We start from the raw sequence: 18,484 nt of genomic DNA, 5'->3' as shown, positions 1-18,484 counted from the left end.
AACCTACAGTAGCTAACGCCCTGGGAGCTCATCAGAAATGGGAATCTTAGGTCCCACCAGACCTACTGAACCCAAATCTGCACCTGAACAAGATCTTGCAGGGATCTGCAGACACACTGACACTTGACAAGCACTTGTGTGTACCAGGCCCTTCATGACAACTTTCGGAAAGAAGCAGCTTGCTCACAGCTCAGATCTTACAAAGACTTAAAAAGGTAATACTCGCCCCATGCCATAACCCATCAGGCAGTTTAGCCCCCTCCTCCCTCCTCTCCAACCCACCAAAGCCCACCTCGCCATGTTTCCTAGCAGCCTTCCAAGTCTAAAGCGTATGGGGTTTCCTTTCTTGGAACTCCTTACAGACAAGACTGGTATCTGAGACTGTCAGGCCTCCCGTTCTTACCCAATGTTCCTGACCACCAAGGGAGCCCTTTCTAAGAGAACAGTACAGACCTGACCAGCTCAGGGTAGCATGGAGTTCCCCCAGCTGGCCCCAAAAGGATGTGAACCAACAAAAAAACTCCATTAGGGAGACTGAGTACGTTCTACGTAGCAGAATACATTTCTGATATATTATCCAATGTCATTTTCATTTCTGGGGATGATGTCTGTCCTGAAGCCCTCTTCCCACTGATGCTGAGACCTCCATCACCTCAGGGGAGAGCAGATGCAGCTGAGGATACAGGAGACTGTGTTCAGCTTTTGACTTCTCAAACAAGCTCTTCTGAAGGCTCATATCCAAAAGAATAGTTATGAAAGGTAAGGCTTTCACTTGAAAGAGCCAGGCTTTGAGGACTGCAGAAAGGGTTTTCTAAATGCCAGGAGTGTCCCTTTGATGATCAAGAACCAGAGGTTCAGTGGACTCAGGGTATAGAATGTTGAACTGTCAGCCCTGGAGTGGGGAAAGATGAAATTAACACAGGGGCAGTTTCCTGCCCTCGGGGAAGAAGACAGCCCCTCCTGAGGCTGAGGGAAAAGCCCAGAGAGGGATCAGAAGCAAGAGAATATAAGCAAGTCCTCTGTCTTGCCCTGACTCAGGTTCAAACCCCCGGGGGCAGAGGCAAGTAAGAAACCCCCTTAGGAAGCCCAGAGCAGAGGGGCTGGTGCCCTGTTTACCTCGAGGAACTTTGGGAGGAAATGGTCCCACAGAGGCCCCGTGCCAACATGGCGAGCAGGTCAGACAGGGCCTAATGTGGCTCCCTCCCACCGCCCTCCAGTAATTGTGGGGGACACATTTGACGTTCCTGGGGACCCTCTCAAGGAACACTGATGGTAGCTGGGACTTGAGATCAGCATGACTGCTGGGTGGCACACCTGTAATGTGGGGAGGGGGGTAGTGAGGCAGAGGCTGTGGCCGAGACAGGCCAAAGAGGGCCGTGGCTGGGGAACAGATGGACGCGGCGGCCATGGGGATCTGGTAGCCAGGGATGATGGCTGAGCAGGTCTTGATACCCCACAACAACAGGTCAGCAGAGCCAGATCCGTAGCCATCCAAGCCAGCACTCAGATCATGCCAGGAGAAAAAGGCCACGGGTTGAGTCCACATGGTCTAAGTGCAAACCTTAAAGAGTCTGAATTACTTCAAGTGTCAAGAGTGGGTTGTTTGTTTTCTGTCATCTGTGGAAATGGGAGCTCCTAAGTTTGGTTACAGAAATTCCTCTTGCCCCCTACCCAGTTGTCCTTCCCCCGCAAGAGAGCTGTTCCTGGCACCCCCCGCCTCCGAGTGGCATCTGGCCCTGTGGCGCACGGAATGAAGCCTAAACCACTCGTCCTGCCAGTTCTCTCCGCTGCCACCTCCACGCACCCTTTACCACATGAACATTGTCGATTTTCTCCAAACACGCTGCACTTCCTCATATACCCCCACCTTTGGACACACCTCCCCTGCCTGCTATATATAGCAGGCTTCTAATATTTTGGTGTCATTATTTATATCTGGCTCTGCTCTCTGTCAAGGGTGAGGGCCGTCTTATTCATCTTTGTATCCCATTTTCCCACCAACAATAGCAGGCTTGTGGATGCACTCAGCGGTTCGTGTGTTAACCAACGAGAGTCAAAACCATCCAAAGATGGAATGGGCTGCCCTGGGAGAGAGGAAGCTCCCCCTCATGGGAGCCGTGCAAGCATCGGTTCTACCTGGATCTGGCAGTGATGCCAAAGAGGAGGTAGACGACTGGGTGAGTGACCCTTAGGAGCCCGTTCCACCTTCAGAGTCTGAAGGTCCCTGAATACCAGGAAAAGGCTGTAGCGGCAGCAGGCTGAGGGTGAAGGATGGTGGGACCAATGGGTGGAGTTCCAGTGGCCGCCAGGAAGGGGAAAGATGGCTCCGATGCAAGTGCCAGCAATGGGGGCAGCTCAAGTGTAAAGTGGCGTGTATTCGACTTCTTGAAATCCCTGAGTAAAGCATATGGTAACTCACTAAACTACAGCGTCTGTACCGTGCCAGATGATGGCTTAATGAATGCAGGAAAGTATGCATGAATGCACCTACAGTACCTATAGATGTCATGTATGGTAGAAAATAAAATAGCAGAAAATAAATTAAGCCATTAAAAATCTACTTCTGCACCTACCTTTAGCTAAAATACCAATTCCAGCCCATCCCTTCCTCAAACTCTTCCTCGCTCCAAGATTCTCAGGCAGCAACAGGCTTATGGGAAGTTTATGGAAGGTGGTCTGATGAAGGAAGAGGGATGGAGAAGCTAAGGAATTCACGTTACCATACTGCCTCCTCAACCTTGGACAGCTCCACTTATAGAGTCAGAAAAACCATATCTGATCCTGTAAGAGGGTAGAAGTAATTACCTTTGCCCCAGCTGTCTTTTTAAGTAATCCAAATGGATATTATCTGGGGAGGCTGGGTATTTTAAAATCCCAGCAATGACTATTCTGATTCCTGGTGATTATTTGAAACCCTGTGACATTGACGGAAAACCTCAGCTCAGGAAAATGATGAGTATTGGGTAGAGCCGAGACTATTTTTCCATTATACATTTGCCCCAAAGAGCACCTATAATTTGTGAGTTTTTGCCTGTTATAAAGTAGAGCAAAAAAGATGCAAATTCATAGATATAATTTCGAAGATCTTTCAGATCACAGTCTTTTTTTTTTTTTTTTTTTTTTGCGGTACGCGGGCCTCTCACTGTTGTGGCCTCTCCCGTTGCGGAGCACAGGCTCCGGACGCGCAGGCTCAGCGGCCATGGCTCACGGGCCCAGCCGCTCCGCGGCACGTGGGATCTTCCCGGACCGGGGCACGAACCCGCCCGCGTCCCCTGCATCGGCAGGCGGACTCTCAACCACTGCGCCACCAGGGAAGCCCTCACAGTCATTTTTTTTTTTTCATTTTTTTTCACAGTCATTTTTGAAATAAGTCACAGAGTGAGCCCTTCCATCTTTCACTGAGATTCTGTTGGGCTGTGAGGCTAAGATGGTTTGGAGTAATTCAGCACTTGTCATTAGCATCTCCTTCAATAAAGAGGTGTGCGAGGAACTCAGAGGCCAAGATACCAGTGAAAAGCCAACAAATTGGATGAAAGGTCCATATCCTTCAGGCCAAAATATCACCCTTACATCTAAATAATATGAACCATTCCACAAGACAGGAGTGTGTGCCCGAATGATCTGGGTAAGTGGCTCCATTCCCCGTGTGTTGGGAAGAGCCCCTGCACACAAAAGGCTTCCATCTTAAGCTGCCTCCCCATCATACTCAATAAAAGCACTCTCTTGTTCAGCCAGCACTTAAGGAGCACCACAGATGTACCAGGGACTGTGCTGGGGATGCAAAGATGGATGAGTTATGGCCGTGGCCTGTGGCACTTCACTCTAGCTAGGGACACACACCCACCCACCCACACACACACACACACACAATCAGGAGAAGGGAGCTGACAAGGAGGTCCATGTGCGAAGAGTGTCTGCCTCTGAAGAGGGCGGGGGCTGTGCTGAATCATGCCCCAGGGAGAGGGTGCATGTCTGGGTTCGCTCCTCAGCTGGGCCCTGACCAAGATGCTCAGAGGAAGGGCATTCCAAGCCCAGAGAACAGCTGGAGGAAAGGCATAAAGCGGGGGTGTGTCTGGAAACCAGGACAGATTCCGTGTACCTGGAGTGTAGAGCGTGTGGAAGGCAGAGCACAGAGCTGAGGCTGGTGAGACAGGGAGAGAAACCCAGTAACAAAACCCAGGAGCGGGGACTTCCCTGGTGGCCCAGTGGTTAAGACTCTGCACTGCCAATGCAGTGGGCACGGGTTCGATCCCTGGTCGGGGAACTAAGATCTCACATGCCCCATGGTGCGGCCAAAAGATATCAAGGAAAAAAAAAAACACAAAAAAAACCAAAGGTCCCAGAAGTGTCCCAGAAATGGAAGCAAAGACAAGAGCGTCTAAGCAAAGAACACGGTCAGCAGTGTCGTTATGCCCAGAGCGGGGACTGAGCTAAGGCCGCTGGCTTGGGTGGTCCAAAGGGCATCTGAGAACTGAGCAAAGATGGGACAGAAGTCAGAGTGCAGGTGACTGAGGAATGACAGCTGCCACTAAGAGGAGAACCAAGCAAGGATGTCCGTGAAGGTAGAGGCAGGAGGGAGGGCAGAAGGAAAGATCTGGGTTTATTTGTTTTTGTAAACTTCCACGTAAGCTGGTAAGAAACTACTGGAGAGTGAGAAGCTTGGATCACAATGGGAGGAAGAATAAAAGAAAACATGCTCCAGGGAAGGGAGAAGGTAAGTTCAGATAAGAGGTTAGCCTGGGACAGAAAACATACCCCTCTTCCTCTGGATGCAGTAGAGGAAGCAAGGATGCAAGGACGCAAGGAGTTATGGGTAAATCAGGGCAGGAAGGGGAAAAAGAGGAGGTAAATGTTACCAAGGAGCAACCGAGCATCCCACTGAGGCTAGAACCACAGATCTTCTATGATGCCCAGAGCGATTTCCCTGCAGTCAGAGCAGCGTAGGAGTACGAAGAGTACTTGATGAAGGAATTAATTCTGGGGAGCCCGCAATGGAAGGAAACCTCCCTCTTTCCAGTCCCCCAGTAAGTCCCTGGGGCCAACCAGGGTGAGCACAGGACGACCCTCACCTGCTTCCTTTATATGCTTGTAAACATCATCAGAGCCAGCAGAGGAGTACGGAATGTCATCGTGGGCCACAAAGTCAATCTGTTGGAGAGAGAGGAGAGTGACATCAACACCGGGATGGGGCTGCATGTCTGCAATTTGAAAATACATATTTTTTTTAGAACAAAGTAGTTGTAATTAAGCAGCTGAAATGAGCAGTTTAGAAGGCAGACTTGAATCCTTGACTGAAAAGTATTTCCAACTGTCTCTGTTTCCACGAGCTGATGGGAACTAGATTGGTTTCTCTTTTGCTGGTCCCTCTTTCTTCTCTCACCTCTGACAGTAGGTGTTTTTGGCCTTCTGTTCTTCTGCCTCTAAAATCTCTCCTTCAGACAATTCGCTCATTCTTCAGATTTTTTTTTTGCGGTACGCGGTCCTCTCAGTGCTGTGGCCTCTCCCACCGCGGAGCACAGGCTCCAGACGCGCAGGCCCAGCGGCCATGGCTCACGGGCCCAGCCGCTCCGCGGCATGCGGGATCCTCCCGGACTGGGGCACGAACCCATGTGCCCTGCATCGGCAGGCAGACTCTCAACCACTGTGCCACCAGGGAAGCCCCATTCTTCAGATTTTAATCACCTCTGCTATGAGGAGCCCAAATCCTCATTTCCTGTCCCACTGATGGCAATAGGCCCACCCTCACATTTAAGTCATATTTTATTTTATTTATTTATTTTTTTGTCCGTGCCACGCGGCATGCAGGATCCTAGTTCCCCAACCAGGGATCGAACCCGTGACCCCTGCAGTGCAAGCACAGAGCCCTAACCACTGGACCACCAGGGAATTCCCCCATTTAAGTCAGATTTTATATTGTAGAAATGAATTCACGTCTCCGCATTTGATTCATACAACCACCTTGTGAGGCAGGTAGGGCAAGTATTACTATTTCAGTTGGGTCATACGGCTGCTGAAATGATAAAACTTGTCAAATTTGCCCAAAGTCACCCTTTTCTCTTTTGCCAGCCTTGCTGTCACTTTAAAAACCTGTCTGGAATTTTAATTCATCCTGAAAACTGGGGCCCCTTCCAAGGGCACCTCCATTTTCTAAGTTTATTTAGGCTCCAAACACCTTGGAATCAGCCTTTTTTCCCTACTTCCTTCACTCTCTGTAGCACATAGGTCACAAGTTCCATTGTGTGTGTGTGTGTGTGTGTGTGTGTGTGTGTGTGTGTGTGTGTGTACATAAGTGCATACACCCATCACTTCCTCTCCATTGCTTATGCCAAATCCAGGGCCCCATCACCTGGATTATTAATACCAACTTGAACCTGACCTTCCTCACTGCAGGCTCTTTCCTCTCCAAGCCATCCCTCTGTCACATGGTGGGGGGACCTCCTTAAACAGAATTTTCTTCTTGTCATCCTTGTGCCTACTGATCTTCACTAGTCCCTTGTTCTCCTCCTCCATCAAGTAAAAACTTCTTGCCTAACTTTCAAAGCCCTTTAACAAGGCTTCACTCCACCTTGAGAGGTAGAGTAGCAGTTTAATTTTGCTGGGTATAGATTCCTGCCCCACCACTTACTAGCTATATAACTCATAATTTAGTGGTAAGGATTAAATCAGGATTTCTCGACCTTGCTACTAGTGACATTTTGAACTAGATAATTCTTTATTGGAGGGACTTCCCTGGTGGTGCAGTGGTTAAGAATTCACCTGCCGGGGCTTCCCTGGTGGCGCAGTGGTTGAGAGTCCACCTGACGATGCAGGGGGCACGGGTTCGTGCCCCGGTCCGGGAAGATCCCACATGCCATGGAGTGGCTGGGCCCGTGAACCATGGCCGCTGAGCCTGCCCGTCTGGAGCCTGTGCTCCGCAGCGGGAGAGGCCACGGCAGTGAGAGGCCCGCGTACCACAAAAAAAAAAGAAAGAATCCACCTGCCAGCGCAGGGGACACGGGTTCGAGCCCTGGTCCGGGAAGATCCCACATGCCATGGAGCAACTAAGCCCGTGCGCCACAACTACTGCGCCTGCGCTCTAGAGCCCGCGAGCCACAACTACTGAGCCTGCACGCCACAACTACTGAAGCCCGCACGCCTAGAGCCCATGCTCCGCAACAAGAGAAGCCACCTCAATGAGAAACCCGCGCGCCGCAACAAAGAGTAGCCCCCGTCACTGCAACTAGAGAAAACCCGCGCACAGCAACGAAGGCCCAACGCAGCCAATAAATAAATAAAGTACATAAATTTACATATAAAAAAATTCTTTGTTGGAGGGGGAGAGTCTGTCCTGTGCATTGTAGGATGCTTAGTAGCACCCCTGTCCTTTACCCACTAGATGCCAGTAACACCCCTTTAGTTATGATGGCCCAAAATATTTCCAGGCCCTGTTAAATGTCCCTTGGGGGCAAACTTGCCCCCACTTGAGAATCACTGGATTAAATAATATAATTATGTAAAAGTGCTAAAAATAATAACTGGTACACAGCAAGTACTCAATAAATGTTATTATCATCAATTCTATTCTTCGTACTCAAACTTAGTTGTTCCTCGTCTCCAGTGTATGACAACAACAACGTCTCAGGGTAGCCATGAGATTGAATGTGATTCATGTAAGAGCAAAGCACTTAGCACAGGGCTGGGTACATGGCAGCCATCATCAGCATCCCCGTAATTCTGCACACAAGTTGAAGATACAATAGATGCTTAGTAAAAATGTGTTAGTGATTGCTGGAAGTAAATCCTATTGGAGTTTTTCCTTTTTCTTTTTATTCTTGCTGGGAAATTGTCTGCTCTGCTATTACCCATGCACATTTATCAGTGTTCTCTATTCTCTCCTGCATCGTGAATTTAAAAATAGAAAACTCTTAGAACAGCTTAATCTTATTTTTTTGTACTGCTTATAAAAGGAAAGAAGAGCTCCTAATGTGGGGCTGGTAGGGAGATACAAAGCACATAATTTGATGCAGATCAAAAGGATTTCTTGTGTTTTCAACTAATAAAAATCTTCTATCAGTAGGAGTCTCAGGGTCACAAAATCAGAGATATACAGTTCTCTCCTTAAAGCCTGACCCCTGTCCCTCTGGATAAGGTATGTGGTCATTTGTTCCACGAAAAATGATGCCTGTGGAACTCTAAGCATCAATAATAATGATGATGACATTTTTGGAGCTCTTGCTTTGAGCCAGCCAGTGTTTCAAGGGTTTTACTAGATGATCTCATTAGATCCTCAAAACAGCAGCCATGTTCTGGTTTAGGTAAGTGAGTGCAATATGTTGCTCAAGGTCCCACAGTTAAGAAGCTAAGCCACACATGGACCTGAGTGGTCTAGCTCCAGAGACCACACTGAGGAAGTGGGATGCTGTTGGTCCCCAGGCGTAGGCACAGGACAGGTGCTGCATCAAGTGACATCACATGACAGTGCCTGAAGTTACCTCTTGCCAAAATAAGAAGAGTCTTTGGACTTTCTGGGTATAAGCTGGAGAAACAGACGACTCCCTAATTCTGCTACTTAGAGAACGTGGAAGAATGAGTACCTTGTGTTTTTCCAGAAACTCTGGCGTGAGTGTCCACGGAGCATCTCTGATGACTTCATCCACATAGCGACAGTGTCTCAGCGCTTCGTATCTCTCTGCTTCATTCATCACGGTGAAACCTTTGAATTTGTGGGTGAGGTCATCACTGCAAACTGAAACAGGCAAATGCGTTAAATGCTGTTAGCTGGCCCAGGCCCTGCTCACAGCCATCCCAATACAGACATGGTTCCTTCAGCAAGACAAAGAACTCAGCCTTGCTAGGTGTGTGACATAATCAAACTCAGGGGGGTTTTTTTGTTTTTTTTTTTTACGGGAACGAAGGATCAGGAAAGTGAAGCAAGCTGAAATCCCCTGGCAATTGAGAATTTCATTTTAGTGTTAATTACAACTGCATTCTCCACTGTGGCTTTTATTAAAATTATTCTCCACGCTACCTAATGTGACTTTTACATCTTCTTATTTCCCTATCTCACCCTTCAGGGAACGTTACTATCCAGAAATAAAATGACCAAATGAACAGACAGAGAAGGCAGAACGAGGACCAAGAGACCTGAGTTACAGAACGTAAGAACAGTCAGTTCCAATTCCTTTAACACATCATTGTACTTAGTAAACCAAGTGTGATTCACGTGCACGCACGTGCGCGCGCGCACACACGCGCGCGCGCACACACACACGCACTTCTGTTCCCTGGAATGAGGTCCAGTCACTACACATTGGGCCACACGATCAAGAGGAGAAGGTCACGAAATAGAAGATCTGATCTAGCAGAGTTCATCCTTCCCACATGCCATCTTCTCTAGATCTCGAGTTCCTGAATCCTCAAATGGGGATGGAACTATCCTCCACTATCAGCCTTAGAAAGGATTTTTTGAGGATTTATGTAGAAGTGCTTTGAAATAAAGTGAGCAATAAATATTATTCATTATCATATCCAGAATATATTTTTGTTGGCAAAAGCAGCTTTTCTACACGTCAGGAAGAGATGTCATTGTGGCTACAGTCCCCGTTTACCAATATCCCCGTCAGGGTCTTACTGCAGTCAGTCAGACTACCCTGACCACTCCTGAAGATGAGGTTTTTTTTCCTTTAAGGTATTATGTACATACAGTAACCTTACAAATGTTAAGTGTACAGGATACGTTTTAAAAACAAAAATACAGGGCTTCCCTGGTGGCACAGTGGTTAAGAATCTGCCTGCCAATGCAGGGGACACGGGTTCGAGCCCTGGTCCAGGAAGATCCCACAGAGCAACTAAGCCCGTGTGCCACAACTACTGAGCCCGCACTCTAGAGCCTGCGAGCCACAACTACTGAGCCCACGCGCTGCATCTACTGAAGCCCACGCACCTAGAGCCCGTGCTCCGCAACGAGAAGCCACCGCACTAAGAAGCCTGCGCACCACAATGAAGAGTAGCCCTCGCTCGCCACAACTAGAGAAAGCCCCGCACACAGCAACGAAGACCCAACACAGCCAAAAATAATAAATAAAATAAATTTATAAAAAAACAAAAACACAGTCATTTTGATGGAACCAAATCATGACCCACATCCAGAAACAAACCTGGCCAGAGAGTAAGTACAACCAACGGTTACACCCAGCATCCTCGGAAACCCTCCAACTGCAGCCCTCACACCCTCTGCAACCAAACCGTCAGCAAAACTGCTGGCTCCTTCACAGCGCACCGGAAGCCACATTCCTCTCGCCACCTTCACTGCTCCCTTCCCAGCCCATTCACCGTCTCTACCCTGGATTACTACAGTGGCCCCCTAACTGGTCACTGGATTCCAGCCTCCCCCCAACCGCCAGCAGCCTGCTCTCATTGGCCAGAATGATCCCATTGAAACCTGTCAGATGACATCATCCCCAGGATCCGAACCCTTCCCATCTCCCTCAGAGTAAAAGCCAAACTCCTCCAGAAGCCTACAGGCCCCTACAAGATCCACATTGCCCTCAGCCCGTTCCTTGCCTCTCTGACTGCATCTCCTATTGTGTCCCAGCCCCCGGCCTCCTTATTTCCTGAAACCACCAGGAATACTCCTACTGAGATCAGGGCTTTGCACTTCCTGTTCCGCAAACCTGGACCAGTTGTGCTCCAAATATCCATCGTGCTCACTCCCTCTCCTCCCTCAAGGCTTCCCCAACCACCCTATTCTAAATTGGGATCCGCCCCCACCACTGGCAGGCCCCACCCCTCCTAACTTCTTGCTATGGTGCTCATCATCATATAACTGTCTTATTCGTTTGTTGTTGGTGTTTCTCTATTAAAATATAGCTCCCTGAGGACAGGGACTTTTGTCTGTTTTATTTTCTGATGGCCCATAGTAGGCTCTTAACAACTACTTGTTGAATGAATTAACAATGCTTGATACACACAGACGCTCAATAAAGGTTTACTAGGATTTAAGATAAAAGGTATATATTTACCTGCAGGTACATTTCAACATACATGCAAATAAAAGACTACTGTGTCTCTCGATACACGTGTATGTCTATATATCTCCTATACATACTTCCTGTGATGATGTATAGACATGTGTAGAATGCAATACAACACAGAAAACATTGTAGTGTCTTACATTACCAAAACACCATCAACCACACGGCAGGCTCAAAAACCTTGGTAAGTATTAGAACCACCTAAGGAGCTTGTTAAAGATGCCCAGGCTCCACTCAAGGTTTTGATTCAATGGGTGCTATGGTCTAAATGTGTCCCCCCAAAATGCATATGTTGAAATCTTAACTCTCAAAGATGATGACATTAGGAGGTGGGCCTTTGGGAGATACTTAGGTCATAAGGGTGGAACCCTCATAAATGGGATTAGTGCCTTTAAAAGGAGGCCCCAGAGAGCTCCCTAGCCCCTCTCACCATGTAAGAAAACAGTGAAAAGGTGCCAGCTATGAATCAGTAAGCTGGCCCTCACCAGAAGACCATGTTAGCACTCTGATCTTAGACTTCTCAGCCTCCAGAATGATGAGACATAGACTTCTGTTGCTTTGAGCTACCCAGTCTGTGGTATCTTGTTCTAGCAGCCCGAACAGACTAAGACAGTAGGTCTGGAGCGGGGTCCAGGCAGCTCTATTTTTGACAAGCTTCAGGGATGATTCTGAGGCATACAACATTTGAAAGCCCCTAAAGCATATTATGAACATCTTGAGTAAAGAGCCCAGCCTGTGTTTGAATCACCCATCATGCCCAGCTTGGTGGGTGGGTGGTGGTTAGTAGGGCCATAATGACTATGTTATGTATTAATTCACTGAATGCATTGGTTTTGACTTCATAAATAAGAATTATTTATGGGCCAACCTATACAATTAAAAAATTGATCTATGGCTTTTGAAATGTTCTTAAAAGACTTTACGTTTTTAAAAGACTAAAGGATTTTATTAAAATAGTACCTCAAGAATTGTATTAAGCAAAAAATGGATTTCAGATCCATCAATTTTCTATTTTAAACAACAGAAAACTAGGCCGAACCATATCCTCCCCCCACTTTTGAACCTGCACCTGAGCAATTTGGTGTAACTTCGAGATGACGGAGATAATGGCCTCTTGACAGAGCAGAAAGAAAACCACCAACCTGTTTATGCCGACATGGGGTCCTATCTTCATCTCCCAGGAGTGACCTCAAGAAGCAGCTGAACATGCTGACCAGTTATTGTCTAAACAGTAATTGCGCCCAAAGCAGCACTGTTGTTCCCCAGTCTTGGCAAATGCACCCTAACCAGATGGAGAACTCTGAGCCATGGTGTTCCGTGGATGAATTCACTGAGCTGTCTGGGAGCTCCCGCTGTAGCTAACCTATGCTGGCAGCTCACTGTGCTCAAGATGAATTATTACTAATACCCCGTGGGAGAGAAAATATAACATAGGGGATGAATTTTGAGCCCAGCAGACTTGGTTCGAATCCCAGCTCTGCTACTTATTACCAGGAAAGTTACTCAAACTCTTTAAGCCTCAGTTGTCTGTCTTTAGCACATGGCGAAGTTTGGAGAATTAAACTTGATCATCTGTGTGAGCAGAGAGTCATGCTCAGAAACGTCTGCTACTTATTAATAGTACTCGTGACCTAAGACCATTTGTGGAGATATTTATTCATTTGTGTTTTGGGCTCTGTCTTTTCCCTGTCCCCACTTCATGCGCATGCCCGGCCTCTCGGTACAAACTCGCCCGCAGAAGCTGTGAAGTTCAAGCTGCTGGTAGACAACCTGTCTCTCTGGCTGCGGTTTTCCCAACTTGGGGGAATTCCGTAAGGAAGAAGACAGACAGAAGATTCCTCCACAGGAGGAAGAGGTCAAAGGTCGGGGGGAGGGTCCCACCAGCAGGGCCTCAGGAGGGGTGAGGACACTGGGGTTCACCTGGGCACAGACCGCCGGGGCCTCACCTTCCACAGGAACAGTGGATTTGCTCCTTCCTAGCAATTCTGTGGGCTCAGTTGACGAGGGCAGTGCAAAAACGGTGCTGGGCTGGAGACTGCAAGCCCCTCTCCTGTTTCTGTAAACATTTTAGAATCTTGTTTGACTCTGGGGAGGCGAAGGGACCCCAACAAAGACCGAGACTGAATCTCCCACCAGTCAGGCAAAATGGAGTCTTAGAGGAATATTTAATTTCAATTAAGACACAATAGAGCATAAGCCCACATTTACAGAGTACTATTCATGTCTACTATAGTGGGAATAGTATTTCTATGGCTGTTATCTTTTTATTCCCCTCCTGTGAGGCAGAAGTGAGTATGTGGTGACTCATACCCTTAAAAAAAAATTTCCAGGAAAAAATCTCTGATCTATTCAATAAATTTTAATTTCTTGTCTTGTTTTTAAATGACATGAGCTTTTAAAATAAAATGGAGAAAAAAAAGGCATTACAACTGGATAGTTTCAATTCACTAAAATAATGCCCACAGAAGTTTGCATAAAAAATTTTCAAATTATTACTGACTACATGCTTAAAAATTAAAAATGCAGGTATTATAATCATAGTGCAAAAATCATGGTAGTTTGTGGTAGCCGTTACTGCCTAAGGTTGGGAAGTAGACTGTAGTACCTCCAGTTATCACAAGTTCTGGTCTTTGAATCCATTATTTCTGCCAAATACTAAGTATTTCAACTGTACCTGTCTGTGCACTTGCCCCGGCCAGAGTGATTTCATGAGCAAAGCCCTTGCTCCACCCGAGGAAATTCCTACAACAAACCTACCTGCAGATGTAAGGGGGCCCACAATTAATATAGCAGGTTCTTTCAACTCACTATAACCATTTTATTTGCTAACTATATACATAATATTAAGAGCTAGCCTTTCAACCAGCAACACAGAATACCTATTTTAAAGGACTCTCTAAATTTCCTCCCTATAGAATTTTCTGCCATTAAGCTGTTTTGTCAAACTCAAGAAAGATAGTCTAAGGTACTCTTCAAACTAGGGTACACATACCCTTGGGGATACGTAAAGGCTTTTCAAGAGGTATCCAAGCACTGGTAGTTTTAAAGGAATTGATTTCCAGATCCTCAGCTTCCAAGGGTACCCCTTCCTAAAATTAATGGGTCGGAGAAAGTCTCTGTGTCCAAAACCAACCTTACTCTACTTCACAAAAGAAAGCATCATGCAAACCTTACTACCTGCATTGCTAGGGGCAGGGAATTAAATCCTGAGGTCAAACCAAATGGAAACCTCGTTTAATGACTATTCAAAGAACTATGAACCTATAAAAGCTTCCTGTCTTTCTCCTTCTTGCATACGTTTCTGTTATAGGTGAAGTTGAAAGTTAGAAACTAAATATGGTAGAGTGAGGAATAATGCAAATTTTTACCGAAAACTTTGCCTCTACCTTCTCCCAACTATTATCAAAGGATGCAAGGATCTTGAGGGATAAGGCCCACAAATTCAAAGCAAAAGGAGCACTGGACAGAAATACTGAATGATAAAAATTGCTTTTTCATGTAGTTAAGGGTAAGCATTTTTCCAGCTCTTCTCAATGCTTATACTGAATCCTAAAAATGCCTTTTCCCTTGTAGTTAAGGCATAGCATTTTTTCCGTTACTCACTTCAAAATCACTTCAATAAGTCAAAGCTGTACAGGCTGGTACTGCTGCTTCTTAGAAATACAACTGGAATATTTTTCTGGAATTGTCAAATGTTTCAAAGTACATTGGAATAAACACATGGATAAAATATTTACAAGCTTTTTTCTCAGGCTTCATATATATTATTTAAAAAGGAAGTTAAATATCTATTGTATCAACTCACATCATATTTATTCCATTTACAGATAATCTTTCTCCCATTTCATCTTCTAAGTGTTTATTATTTCCTACCTCCTCATAACAGAGAATAAAAGATCTATGCCAAATTACTTTTTGGTAGTATATGCCCTTTTCTATCCTCAAGTACATAGGAAAAGTATCTAATAAAGGGTTAGATATAACCTAACTTAAACTAACCTTTTAATAGATACCCAGGGTATCTAACAAAGATAAGTTATTTCTGATTTTTACATTGGATTTTATTTAATTATTCCTCAAAGCCAAACACCAGAGTTTGACACACACATATACCAATATTTAGACAAGGAATAACATGTCTTTAAAAATCATACTCCTTTTCTTATAAATATCATATAATTTTATGTATAAATTATATTGTATTACTATAAATTAAGGATATTGATTTATTTTTGTAACTTTTTATCTTCTTTGTAACTTGTTATATTAGACCTACATCATTTTAATCTTGACTGATTCTTTTTCTTTTTTTGACTGATTCTTTTATACAATGGATTCTATAATTCATTTCTCAATGGTTTTTATAAAGCTTCTTGAAATAATTAATACATTTGAACTGAAAAGACTTTGTCTTAGTTTCTAGGGTTTTCGTAGGTTTGACAATGAGGACTGGTTTTGCCAATTAAGTTAGATGGTATTTTCTGCAAATTTGCTAAAACTGCAGCCCCAAGGTGTGTGTATGTGTGTGTGTGTGTGTGTTTTAAGTTTCTAAGCAAATGATAAATGCATTTTATCAAAAATTATTGGATTGGCAATGGTGTAATGAAATTACCAATATTTCTATTTCCTCAACCCTTTCTGAGTATATCTGGTTGAATAGGTTGCTTTTAAGTAATAGTGTAAGTGTTATAATTAAGAGTCATTTGATAAGTCTTGGTAAAGCCTTTGTGTTATACTGCCTAGAAAGGGAAAAAGCAAATTATTCTAATAGCTTGGAAGCAAATCTTCTTCCAGGTCACATCATTTCTAATCCACTGCCTAACAACAAATTTGAAAGAGGATCTTAACAAATTATCACTTGATAGACCATTAAAATTATTTTGATGACAATGATAAATTATTTTTGTGATATTTGACAAATAACTTATGAGTTCAAAGACTCAGTGGTATCTCTGTAACAAACTTCTTCCATTTCCATCTAAATATTTCTGTGAACAAAATATTTTAGCACTTACATCTGTAACAAAGAAAAAGAGGAATAAAAGCAATGTTAAACACTGTCTCATTCTAGCAGTAATATATTCATCCACAAAAATATCCATCTACAATTTCTTCTCAATCATTCAAAAGAAGCCAGAGGGTTAAAAAAAAACAAAACAAAAACAGGAATTCCCTGGCTGTCCACTGGTTAGGTAGGTGTCCGCGCTACCACTGCCGGGGGCACAGGTTCAATCCCTGGCTGGGGAAGTAGGATCCCACGTGCCACGTGACCAAAAAAAACCCAAAAAACAAAAATACACCTTACCTATAGAGGAGCGAGGATAAAAATTACATTGGACACCCTCACAGAAACAAGGCAAACAAGCAGTGAATGAAGTGGGGAAAAGCAACAAATAACATACAAGGGAACTCCCATAAGGGTATCAGCTGATTTCTCAGCAGAAACTCTGCAGGCCAGAAGGGAGCAGCACAATATATTTAAAGTGATGAAAGGGAAGAACTTACAACCGAGAATACTCTACCCAGCAAGGCTCTCATTCAGATTCGATGGAGAAATCAAAAGCTTTACAGACAAGCAAAACCTAAGAGAATTCAACATCACCAGACCAGCTTTGCAACAAATGCTAAAGGAATTTCTCTAAGAAGAAAAGGCCACAACTAGAAACAAGGAAATTACAAATGGAAAAGCTCACTGGTAAAGGCAAACATACAGTAAAGGTAGGAAATCATTTATGAACAAATATAATATCAAAACCAGCAATCGTGAGAAGAGGAGAGCACAAATGCAGGATATTGGAAATGTATTTGACATTAAAAGACCAGCAACTTAAAATGATCTTGTTGGGCTTCCCTGGTGGTGCAGTGGTTAAGAATCTGCCTGCCAATGCAGGGGACACAGGTTCAAGCCCTGGTCCGGGAAGATCCCACACGCCATGGAGCAACTAAGCCCGTGCACCACAACTACTGAGCCTGCACTCTAGAGCCCGCGTGCCACAGCTGCTGAAGCCTGCACACCTAGAACCCATGCTCTGCAACAAGAGAAGCCACCACAATGAGAAGCCCGCGCACCGCAATGAAGAGTAGCCCCTGCTCGCCATAACTAGAGAAAGCCTGTGCACAGCAACAAAGACCCAATGAAGCCAAAAATAAATAAATAAATTTTTAAACAACAACAACAATCTTGTTTATGTAGAGACTGCTACTATATCAAAACCTCATGGTAACAGCAAACTGAAAATCTACAATAGATACACACACAAAGAAGAAAAAGGAATCCAAACACAACACTAAAGTTAGTCATCAAATCACAAGAGGAGGAAACAAAACAGGAAGGGAAGAAAAAAGACCTACAAAAACAAATCCAAAACAGTTAACAAAATGGTAATAAGAACATACATAATAATAATTATCTTAAACATAAACAGATTAAATGTTCTAACCAAAAGACATAGATGGCTAAATGGATACAAAAAACAAGACCTATATATATGCTGTATACAAGAGATCCACTTCAGATCTAGGGACACATACAGACTGAAACTGAGAGGATGCAAAAAGGTATTCCATGCAAATGGAAATCAGAAGAAAGCTGGAGTAGCAATACTCATCTCAGACAAAATAGACTTTAAAGACTGTACCAAGAGACAAAGAAGGACACTACATAATCATCAAGGGATCAGTCCAAGAAGAAGACTTAACAATCGTAAATATATATGCATCCAACATAGGAGCACCTCAATATACAAGGCAAATACTAACAGTCATAAAAGAAGAAATCAACAGTAACACAATAATAGCGGGGGACGTTAACACCCCACTTTTATCAATGGACAGATCATCCAGGGAGAAAATCAATAAGGAAACGCAGGCCTTAAATGACACATCAGACCAGATAGACTTCATTGCTATTTATAGAGCATTCTATCCAAAAGCAACAGAATACACATTCTTCTCAAGTGCACATGGAACATTCTCCAGGATTGATCACGTGTTGGGCCACAAGGTAAACCTTGGCAAAATTAAGAATATTGAAATCATATCAAGCATCTTTTCTGACCACAATGCAATGAGATTAGAAATCAACTACAAGAAACAAAGCTGTAAAAAATACAAACACATGGAGGCTAAAAAATACACTACTAAATAACCAAGAGAACACTGAAGAAATCAAAGAGGAAATCAAAAAATACCTAGAAACAAATGACAATGAAAACACGATGATCCAAAACCTATGGGATGCAGCAAAAGCAGCTCTAAGAGGGAAGTTTATAGCAATACAATCTTATCTCAGGAAACAAGAAAAATCACAAATAAACAACCTAACCTTACACCTAGAGCAACTAGAGAAAGAACAAACAAAACCCAAAGTTAGCAGAAACAATGAAACCATAAATATCAGAGCATAAATAAATGAAATAGAAATGAAGAAAACAATAGAAAAGATTGATGAAACTAAAAGATGGCTCTTTGAA

The 18,484-nt window shown here is 44.3% G+C and overlaps 1 protein-coding gene and 1 non-coding gene across 2 annotated transcripts in view; one reads left to right on the top strand and one right to left on the bottom strand.

The window, feature by feature from the left end:
* Positions 1 to 18,484, bottom strand: part of PCYT1B (phosphate cytidylyltransferase 1B, choline) — a 135,746-nt gene that overhangs the window by 43,849 nt on the left and 73,413 nt on the right. The window contains exons 4-5 of the mRNA XM_060138116.1: positions 8,574 to 8,725; positions 5,070 to 5,148 (exon numbers count right to left, since the gene is read on the bottom strand). Of these exons, the coding sequence (XP_059994099.1) occupies positions 5,070 to 5,148; positions 8,574 to 8,725 (231 nt within the window). The remainder of the gene's footprint in view (positions 1 to 5,069; positions 5,149 to 8,573; positions 8,726 to 18,484) is intronic.
* TRNAG-GCC (transfer RNA glycine (anticodon GCC)) lies at positions 4,192 to 4,264 on the top strand. Its single transcript has one exon. It is a non-coding gene; the product is annotated as a tRNA-Gly (tRNA).

The sequence above is a fragment of the Lagenorhynchus albirostris genome, chromosome X (assembly GCF_949774975.1).
Source record: "Lagenorhynchus albirostris chromosome X, mLagAlb1.1, whole genome shotgun sequence".
Taxonomy (NCBI): Eukaryota; Metazoa; Chordata; class Mammalia; order Artiodactyla; family Delphinidae; genus Lagenorhynchus; species Lagenorhynchus albirostris.
Note: the sequence above shows the minus strand (reverse complement) of the source record. Positions and strands in the feature narration are given on the sequence as shown.